The sequence below is a fragment of the Charadrius vociferus genome, unplaced genomic scaffold, assembly GCF_000708025.1.
Source record: "Charadrius vociferus isolate BGI_N301 unplaced genomic scaffold, ASM70802v2 scaffold92, whole genome shotgun sequence".
Taxonomy (NCBI): domain Eukaryota; kingdom Metazoa; phylum Chordata; class Aves; order Charadriiformes; family Charadriidae; genus Charadrius; species Charadrius vociferus.
In genome coordinates, this window is record NW_009647874.1 from 4,606,000 (window position 1) to 4,616,785 (window position 10,786).

Sequence of the window (10,786 nt, forward strand, 5' to 3'; positions counted from 1 at the left end):
GACTCTTGAAGGCTTAACCAGATAACACTAACCTTTTAAAAATAGTTTTATTAAATAAATTATATTTAAAAAATAACTGAAGCCTCTGGACTTAATTGGCTACATTCCACTACAATGCTTTGTTCTGCGCAATGTATGCAGTAATTGAGGTCAGAGTTGCTCCCATTTCCTCCTTTAATTAGTGCATATTTTGTGTGGGGAGAAATTTGTGTTGGCACGTGGAGTGCTAAAAATGGAAAAAATGTGCTAAATTGATCAGTTTTACCTGTGGGAACATGTTCATGTTTGTTATCCATATAATTTAGACATCATATGTGTGAATAGCACAGCCTACCTTCCTGACATAACATACATATTTTGGTTTAAAATAAAGATCAAATCTCTGTTGAAAATAAGAGGTAACTTTTAATGTATATGCATAGTGACATATGATAAATACAGTATTTCAGATAATGGTAGAAATTGTATTGTGCCCTTAGAATAGTAATAGTAGCTTTGAATAAATTTTTTTTTGTTTGTGCACATCTCTGAATTTTACTGCAGAAATGAAGGGCACTCTCCCACTGGGAAGATTTAATCCTCTAAATGATAGGGTTTGCTTTTTTGAATTAGATTTTGCAGATTATGAGCTGAAAACACTGTCTAATAATATTGGGAAACTTAGAATACAAGACTAGACTGTCACTAATTTGTTACTTCAGACACACAGTGAAGGAAGGTAACTGATCATACATGACATTTTATTTTGTCCATATGAGTGTATGGCAGTTGACAACAAGTGATTTCAAGCCCCTAGGACAGGTGGAAGGGACTGTGTTTTTATCAGTCGAACAAGGGGTGAACAACTGTGGGTTAAAGAAATGAAAGTACAGATTCTGGGGTAGCTGGACTTGCATTTCCTGTCCTTAAAGAAGCAAGACTATTTCCAAGGTTGTTTTGTTTAAGGAGCGTAGCAGCTTCCAGGAAATAGAAGTATCAAAAGAAAAGGAGGAACAGAAGTCTGATTGTCATAGTGTTTGAGTTTGGAAATTTGAAGGGAGTGTTCTCTGAGTTAGACTTAATTGTGCTGTTAATATGGCTATACTGTATATCAGTAGGTGAATAAAGATAGTGGTGAATAAAGTAGGTGAATAAGGATGGTTAGTGTATTATAGACTCATAAATAGTAATTTAATAAAGTAATGAATGTAGAGTAATATTAAATGGAAAATTTTATGGTTTTTACAAGCTAAAGTATGTGAAGAAAACGTACCACGTATTTTACAGTGTTTCTGTTATATCTCATTTATTTTTGTTTGGCATAAAATGTAAATACCTTTCTTATGTGAGTGATCTAGAGGAAAGCAAGCAGTGTTGCTTACCAGTAAAATAATCAAATTAATCTTATGTGACGTTCAGGTGGACCCTGAGGTTTTTGCTGCACTACCTGCTGAGTTGCAAGCAGAGCTGAAAGATGCATATGATCAAAGGCAAAAGCAATCAGAACAGCAACCTGCTAACATTTTTGGTGAGTATATGTCGTACAGTAGTTTTGTATAGGAGTTGTTTACTATTCAAAGAGAGTTATGCAACCCTAAATAACAAACTGGAAAATATAACTAAAGCTTCTGTGAAGATGCTGTGCTAAATCGAATTTCTGTATTTATTTTTGACAGACTGTCAATTAGAACCAGCTGTGCTATCATTTTGCAAACAGATGCCTAGTTTACTTAAACGGGTAATTAATTCAATTCATGGGGACTGTGTCACTAAACTTACCCATGTCCATATGTTTGCAGAATGGAATCTAAACTTGATATGTCTTGTGATTTAAGCATTGCATCTTCAGTACCTAAGTTAGTTAAACTATGTTCAGCTAGCATTCTCGTGGTTCCCTGCAGCCCATACCACTGGTATGGATTTCAGGCAACTAGATATACGATACGTCTCACCGTATGTCTGATAGTCGGATGGTTTTATTCTGAGCTGATCGCCCAGGTCTCCTTTTTGTAATCTGTAGAAAGAAATAAGATTAATCTCCTGTGAACGTGCTTTCTCATAAAATAGGTACGAAAGGTCATTGGGCTCATTGCCAGTTAAATACTGCATTATTATAATGAAACCTTGATTTCAGAGTCCTTGGACTAATGCAGTATGATGGAATGAGAGCAATTTCCTTGGTAAACTCTGATAAAAGCTGTTTGGGGGGCTTTTTGCTGCTGGTTTTGCTGATAACCACTGGTAGGAAGTCTTAGTGGGTATCTGGGTGGGACAGTGCTCTGACTGAGGCAAAGCAATTTGTCCAGTAGGCTTCAGATTTCACCAGCTATTCATATTCAAGCACTGAAATGCTTGATATTAAAAGGCTTATGAATAGTTGAGTATCCTCTGACTACAGTAATGTCTAGCAGTGTTTTTCAAATATTTAGAACATTGCCCATATCTGGAATGGCACGTGAGTGTTAAAGTTGCTTTATCTAGGTTATGTTCTCCCAGTTGATCCATAGATTTTTATGGAAGGCAGAGAGTCCCCCTTTCAATAGAAAAGTATTAAATTTTAAATGTATCAATCGGTCACTACTCCTGTGTTTTTCAGCGTCAAAAAATCCTTTCCAACACCTGAAGCATGCAACAATGAAAAATAAGAAAAAAATCAGGAAAAAAAATCCAGTCAGTCCTGTAAAAAAGATTCAGAGTCCTTTGAAAAACAAACTTGCTGGTAGCCCTGCAAAAAATATGCCGGCTACATCTGGAAGCCCACAGAAGCTAATAGATGGTTTCTTGAAACAAGAAGCAACAGCTGCTCAGGTAATTTTAACACTAACAGCTTTCAGTAAAGCTATGCATGTTTCTTTAGACTTAGCCCATGTTCACAAACATGGAATTGTGGCTTAGATGAATGGACAGTGAGGTGGATTGAGAACTGGCTGACAGACAGAGCTCAGAGGGTGGTGGTTAGTGGTGCAGAGTCTAGTTGGAGGTTGGTAACAAGTGGTGTCCCTCAGGGGTCAGTACTGGGTCCAGTCCTGTTCAGTATATTCATCAATGAATCCCTATGAAGGGATAGAGTGTACCATCAGCAAGTTTGCTGATGACACAAAACTGGGAGGAGTGGCTGACACGCCAGAAGGCTGTGCCGCCATACAGCGAGACCTGGACAGGCTGGAGAGTTGGGCAGAGAGAAACCTTACGAAATTCAACACAGGCAAATGTAGGGTACTGCACCTGGGGAGGAATAACCTCATCCATCAGTACAGGTTGGGGGCTGACCTCCTGGAGGGCAGCTCTGTGAAAAGGGACCTGGGAGTCCTGGTGGACAACAGGATGACCATGAGCCAGCAATGTACCCTGGCGGCCAAGAAGGCCAATGGCATCCTGGGGTGCATCAGGAAGAGTGTGGCCAGCAGGTCGAGGGAGGTCATCCTCCCCCTCTACTCTGCCCTGGTGAGGCCGCATCTGGAATACTGCGTCCAGTTCTGGGCTCCCCAGTTCAAGAAGGACAGGGATCTGCTGGAGAGGGTCCAGCAAAGGGCTACGAAGATGATTAGGGGATTAGAACATCTCTCTTATGAGGAAAGGCTGAGGAACTTGGCTCTCTTTAGTCTAGAGAAAAGAAGATTGAGGGGGGATCTTATTAATACTTACAAATACTTAAAGGGAGGGTGTCAGGGGGATGGGAGCAGTCTTTTTTCAGTGGTGCCCAGTGATAGGACGAGGGGTAATGGGCACAAGCTTGAACATAGGAAGTTCCGTCTGAACATGAGGAGGAACTTCTTTACTTTGAGGGTACTGGAGCACTGGAACAGGCTGCCCAGAGAGGTTGTGGAGTCTCCCACTCTGGAGACATTCAAAACCCGCCTGGATGCCATCCTGTGCAACGTGCTGTAGGTGACCCTGCTCTGGCGGGGGAGTTGGACTAGATGATCTCCAGAGGTCCCTTCCAACCCTGACCATTCTGTGATTCTGTGAAATGCAGCCTGTCTTCTTTACTGGATTTTTTACTAGACCTTTATCTATGTATATATGTGGTGTTACCATATTTGTCAGACTGAGCATTATCAACTTTTATTTTTGGAACAGCCAGAAGCAGTTCCATCTACTTCAGATTCTTCAGGCCCATCAGCTCTGCAAGCTGAACAGCCTGGTTCATTTAGGCCTCAAGCACCCAACCTCGCTGGAGCTGTTGAATTCAACGATGTAAAGACATTGTTGAAAGAATGGATTACAACTATTTCAGGTATGGGATGTCATGCTAGTGGTGATCTTACATGCATCACAAGGAAAAATATTTTTAGTAGGCTTTTTGTACTTTCATCCTTCTTCGTTCACTCTTCCTTTCACTGGTTAATTTTTTCAGAGTAATCTTGAAGTCTTACTGCCTTGCAATCTTGGAGTAACTTGATTCTTCCTACTCAGTTGTTATTCTGTGTTTTTGCCAGCTCCTGTTTCTTGCTTAACATCATGAAAATCTACCTGCTTTCTCTTCAACCCATTTGTCAGGCCCTTGTCTTATGCCTTGATGTTATTTGTGTGGGAGGTTTTCCTTATTTTGTCCAACGTGTTACAACCACTAGGATGAAAGCTATTGAAAGGGAATTCCATGAATGTGTCATTTTAGAGTAGAGGCAAAGGAATGCTTGCTTTTTTTTTTTTTCCCCAAGATAACTGCTGGAAAAAAATCTAGAATAAAGTGTAAAAGTGTAACACCATTGCCTAAATTGTGATTTGAATTTTAACATTATGTCAAACAATTAGCAACACTTTAAAATCTTGGGAAATCTGACCTGTGAGATCTTTCATACCCTGGACGTTACTGTTCTCCTAAGAGTTTCAAAACAGCCATTCCATTCTAAATCCCCATCCCTGGAAGTGTTCAAGGCCAGGGTGGATGGGGCTTTGAGCAACCTGGTCTAGTGGGAGGTGTCCCTGCCCCTGGCAGGGGGGTTGGAACTAGGTGATCTTCAAGGCCCCTTCCAACCCAAACCATTCTATGATTCTTTTCCCTTTGGTTAGTATTAGCTTGGCTGTCATTTGTTCTTACTGAAGAAAAAGAAGAGGTCTATGAGACAGATATTTCAGGACCTTGCAGTCCTTTTATGTACACAACTTCTGGTGTTGGGGGGGAGTTATGGGAACACAGCGATTGTCAGATCGGTCCCTGATGCTCTAAAACTGTAGAATTTCTTTCTATTATATTCCAGTTATTCTATGATTATATTCTAAGTATACTTAGAGAAAAGTTCTCTCCTTTTTTTGTTGTTTTTTTTTTTTTATTACAGATCCTATGGAAGAAGACATTCTACAGGTTGTGAAGTATTGTACTGATCTAATAGAAGAAAAAGATTTGGAAAAGTTAGATCTGGTTGTTAAGTACATGAAAAGGTAGCTTAATTGCTAGTATTTGTGACATGTAGACTATTTTTGTTAGAATTTATGCACTAGATGCTTCAATGTGAGGCCACAAGCCCATTAGACATTCTATTGATGAGTATAAATATTTTAAGCTTAAATTTTATTCAAAAACTGGGGAGGGGAGAAGTTGGGCTGTTAAAACAGGTAATTTGTGGAAAACTGAGTAGCATTTAATAGTATTTGCTATGAAGTCTTTTGTTTCTAGACAAAGGATATCTTTTTTGTCAGCATTGTCCCTGTTCTTCATCCTGTTTTCATCCATTTTTCATGGCACCTTAGATCTTTGATTTCATCTGATTTCATTCTCCTGCTGTATCCAGATCCTGTCTCACCTCCAACCTATTAAATCCTTTGTTATTACTTAGTTATTGTGCTCTTATTACTCTTCCCGTGAGTCAGGAGGCCCAAGTTCCATTTATGACTTGCTTACTAACTGATACTTAACTATGGAGCTCAGCTGTCATGGAATTAATCAACACCCAAAAGACTACAGCAGTGTAAAAACTTCACCATGGTTTTGTATTATGGGATGTCTTTAGGCCTCAGAAAATGCAAAACGCACAGTGTAGTTAACTGTTTTGTAGAAGGCTGTATAGCGAATTCTTTGTAAAACTCTTCAAAAAGCATCATGTCCTGGTTCCTGGTCCCTGTATGTGAGATTTGCACTGATGGCACTGTGTCTCTCCAAAGCCTGGTAACAAGTGTAGGACAAGGAATCAGGAGTTGGATGATACACAGTTGTCCATATGATGCTGATGTTAGGTCTTCCAAAGCTGTATGTGTAGGAACCCTCTGCTCTCCTGTAATAGTGATCTAGAAGGGGATTTTGAGACTACGGAGCTGCTTTGTTTTCCTTGGGCATATCCTTAATTTGCTTCTAGTAGCAGCTGAGTGATAGAGGCAGCTCATAGCTGCCTGTGGGCCTCCCATGATTTGTTCCATTTTTAGCAATAAACACAATATTGTGCCCCCAAAGCCTATTATTTAAATGTCTTAATCACCCTTGGCATTCTTTGGAAGAAAAAAGTAGCTTGTATGTCTTGGGATGAGATCAAGATCCAGAATCTTCCCATTTCTGATTCTTCAGAATGAGGTTGGTAGAAGGTCACCACTTCAACCGTAGGCGTACAGCCACTGCAAAATGCTAACAGTTACAAGGTGGTGTGACACCGTTCAAATCAGAAATTTCACCACCGAATGGCAGAGGGATCTGTGGCATGCGATGATACTTGGTGTATTTGCAGAGGTAGGGCTTTACCAAGACTGGATCAAAACACCATTCCTAGTGAACTGTTGTGATCTTGTTTTCCAGTATGAAGACCAAAACTTACTGTAAAAACGACTGGTTCTGTAATGGTAATTTTCTCTCTCTCCTTCCTTTTGCCTTTCAGGTTAATGCAGTCATCTGTGGAATCAGTTTGGAATATGGCATTTGACTTCATTCTTGACAATGTTCAGGTAGTTCTACAACAAACTTACGGAAGCACATTAAAAGTTATCTGAACTTGTAGTAAAGAGCTTGATGAGAGCCTGGAGCTCTCTGCTAGCTGTGCCATAAGTGCTTGTGAGGTATTTGCAAAGTGCATGATAGTAATGCCCTGAGTTTTTATAATTTCAAATTTCTTTTTAAACAACAAAGTGTTTTGTACATTTCTTTTCAGAAAGTGCCAAATTTGTCAGTATTGCATGTAAATAATTGTGTTAAAATTCTTTTATTGTAGTATAGAATCTATTTACAAAATGTTTGTTTATAAAGTTTTATGGATTTTTACAGTGAAGTGTTTACAGTTGTTTAATAAAGAACTGTATGTATATTTTTGTACGGATTCTATTTTGTGATGCTTCAGTTTGAATATAGCTAACCCCTTTTATTCAAGCCGCAGCTTTGATTCATTTCACAAAGTTTCACACAGTGACACCGCCTCAACAAGTGTAGGAGCCAGTGGTACATTCACCTGCCTGCCTTCTGTTTCTTCTCTGCTGACTTTATTCCACGTTCTAAGCCGAGGGAAGAATATTAGCTCATTTTCAGTTTCATCCTTCAAAGACAGAAACCAGCGTGGCCCAGCTGCTCCCAAAGCACACACAGTGTTAGCTGAAGCACAGTTGCTCTCTGAACTCTCTGTATTTACGTGTTCTGTCACCTCTGGAGATGTGTGTAGGGGGAGGAAGACAAATGGAGACCTTCAACAGTTACCCAAAAGCACCGCTGTACCGCAGCTAGGGAGTAGCTAGCCCTAGCACAGGGCGGGAGCTGCAGCCAGCAGGACAGCCAGAGTGGGGAGCGCTCTGCAGTCACTTCAGTGGCTGCAGCACAGGTTACAGCAGCGACAGCGTGTTAGCTCCCGGTTGGGCCCTAGGCACACTTGTAGCGCACACTGGGAGAGGTACCAGCCTGGCAGCCTTCTACAACAAGGTGATGGATGAGGGAAGGGTAGTAGTATGAAAAGCCTTATTAAAGTCAAGTGAAACAACATCTATCTCCTGTAACATCCCAGTAGATGAGCTGATGAAGAGATGGAGATTAAAAGTCCCAAGTGGCATAACCCCACAGTACCAGGCCAAACCCCATTTGTCATCTTCATTAATGACCTGGATGATGGGGTGGAGCACAACCCTTGGGCAGGTTTGCTGATGACACAAGATGGACTGATGTGGCAGAGGGCTGTGCTGCATCCAGAGGCCAACAGACCTGAGAAATGGGCTGGTGGGAACCTCGTGAAGTTGAACAAGAAGTGCAAAGTTCTCTACCCAGGGAAGAGCTACCCCGGCCACTGAGGGCCAGCTGGCTGGAAAGCAGCACTGCAGATAGGCCCTGTGGGTTGCTTGAGCCAGTAATGCGCCCTCACAGCAAAGGCAGCCAACAGCCTCCCAGGCTGCGCCAGGAAGAGCATCACCAGCAGGTCAGTGGAGGCGAGACAAACCTGGAGTGCTGCTGGCTGCAGTTCTCAGGACATGGACATACAGAGCAAGGCCAACACAGAACCACAAAGTTGCTTAAGTGAGTGGCTCTTCTTTCATAAGACAAGGAGAGGCTGAGAGTGCTGGGACTTCAGCCTGGAGAAAAGGCTGGCAGGGGTAAATCTTACCATGTGTACAGACACCCAATGACAGAATAAGGAAGGTGAAAACAGACACTCCTCTGTCATATCAAGTGAAAGGGCACAAACTGATACAAACCATTACTTTAAACACCCACCCACCCCCAGAACAGGTTTTCCACAGGAGTTGTGGATCCTCCAGCAGTGGAGATGCTCACAACCCAACTAGACAGAGTCCTGGGTGACCTGAGCACAGGGCAGGCTTTGGACTTGATGACTGCACGCAATCCCTAAGTTAGCTCAGGTTAGCTGCTTGTTAGCTACCTGTCCAGAGAACGGCATCTGTGTGTAGATACCTGTCTACAGGGAGGGGAAGGGAGAGGGACCTCAGCTCAGCTCAAGCTGTCCGGGTTTGCACTTGTGTCTAGTTTGGGTCTTTCAAAGCCCCTTTAGCTGCTGCTTTTGAAGCTGCCTTCCCCCCACCCCATTTAAGAAAACTGGCATGCGAACAGTTCACGCACACGGGAATATATTTACTGAAATTCAAGCAAGTATTTTACCAATTAGATTTCAGGTACGCAGCTCTGGGTTTGCAGGTGCTGCTCAAGACATACTTGAAACTTTTTTTTTTTTTAAAAAAAAAAAGGACTCTCAAAGCATTACTGAGTGAGGCTATTCATAATGATAATTTCATCGTCTCTCAGTAATCCCTGCTGAAGCCCTTAAATACTACATTCAACAGTTACCTGCTTCCCTAAAGCCTTTTATCGAATGTGTAAGTTCCACAACAGCAACCCACAAAAATAGCACCACCTTTTTCTCAGCCTTTTTACCTGTGGAAAGAACACCCCCCATTCGAGGAAACAATCAAGAGTACATCACAACCACGTTTGACATCTGGGTTCTTAAGTTAAGAACTTCTTTTATTAGTGTAGTTTTCACGATTGCATAGTTTGCAAAAGAAAAATTGTAACAATTAAATGCAGTCTCCTCACTGTGACCGTTCTACTCTAAAGCAGCGACACACCCAGCGATGTGAATTTGCACCACACACCAGCCACACTGAAAAGGTCCTTTTCAATGGCAAGTTTAAAGTCTAACAAACCAAAAAAAAGAAAATCCGGCAAGTTAAAATTCCATTGCCAAAGGAAGGAAGTTGTTAAATGTTCCTTTGTAATGGAGTCTGCACAATCCAAATTATAAAATTCAGATTTTTCCAACAAAAAAAAGTAATCTAAGTGACAGAAGAAATCTGATCGAACTGCTTATTGCAAGTTAAATTCTTGTAAATATTTTAAATGCTAAAAATCTCAGCTACATGTAAGATCATTATCGATTTTGTTTCAGCTTGTGCTTTTCAAAAGTGTTTGTTTAGCTCCTCTCAACATGAGCTCTACGTTATCAGGAGAGACTGCCTGACCAGGGATGTGTCAGGCTGTCATCCTGAGCAGGGAACCACGGGGGAAGGAAGAGTAGGAGAACACTGCGATTACAGACTGACTCCTCATCACCAACAATATCAACCAAACGCCTTTTGAAGGGGTTCGGTCCCGCGGTGTCAGATGCCTTGACAGCTCCGATGCAGCATCCAGTCACCCCTGGCTTGCAGACAACCATTTTGCAGGTGCTTACCACTTCTCCAGCTGCTGCTCAGAGTCGAGATGACACCTCTAAACTCCTCCCAGCAGAGCCCCTCTGGGAATTGTGACTCGCTAGACACCCAGCTGACAACTCCGGTGCTTCGGGAACGCTGTAAGAGACTTGAGCCACTGAGATCACCACCGCATGCAGCACGTGCTCCACGAGGGGACGTGAAGCTGGAGGAAGAAACACCGTTGCTGCAACACGCCTCCATGACTCTGCCAAGCACAGAGGGGCAAGCCTCCACCTGGCATTTCCACGCCTGTCACAGCCCATGAAGTGAAACTTTGTGTATTGAAGCAAACTGTAAAACAAATGGGCTTCTGTGTCCATCTCCTTTATTTGCGGCTCTGCGTTATAATGATTACAGGTCGACTTTCATGAACTGTACAAGCAGTAAAAGGCGGCCAACTATGCTTTACATCATTTTTTTTCCACACAAAGCAAATACAGAAATATCCAATTGCCTAATTTTCTATTTAAAAAAAAATTCTATAGGCACAAAGCAGAAGAATGTTGGAAAAGAGAGCCAAGGGAAGAGGTATGCATAAATAAAGAAGTACTTCTTACATCAAAAATGTCCCAAGAATCACAAAGTCTGCAGAAGCTTGGTTAATCAAATACTGCAGTACTGATCTCATCAGTATAAAAGTGAAAGAGCTTTAGTTCTGTAATAAAAATTCAATTTATTCTATTTTATTTTGGAGAGAGGG

The 10,786-nt window shown here is 41.7% G+C and overlaps 1 protein-coding gene across 2 annotated transcripts in view; it reads left to right on the forward strand.

The window, feature by feature from the left end:
• REV1 (REV1, polymerase (DNA directed)) overlaps nt 1–7,205 on the forward strand; it is a 48,411-nt gene extending 41,206 nt beyond the window's left edge. For both annotated transcript variants that reach the window (XM_009883084.1, XM_009883085.1), the window contains exons 18-22: nt 1,399–1,507; nt 2,576–2,787; nt 4,060–4,216; nt 5,259–5,361; nt 6,783–7,205. In XM_009883084.1, coding sequence (XP_009881386.1) covers nt 1,399–1,507; nt 2,576–2,787; nt 4,060–4,216; nt 5,259–5,361; nt 6,783–6,894 — 693 coding nt within the window. In that variant the 3' untranslated portion in view covers nt 6,895–7,205. The remainder of the gene's footprint in view (nt 1–1,398; nt 1,508–2,575; nt 2,788–4,059; nt 4,217–5,258; nt 5,362–6,782) is intronic.
• The last annotated feature ends 3,581 nt before the right edge of the window (nt 7,206–10,786 follow it).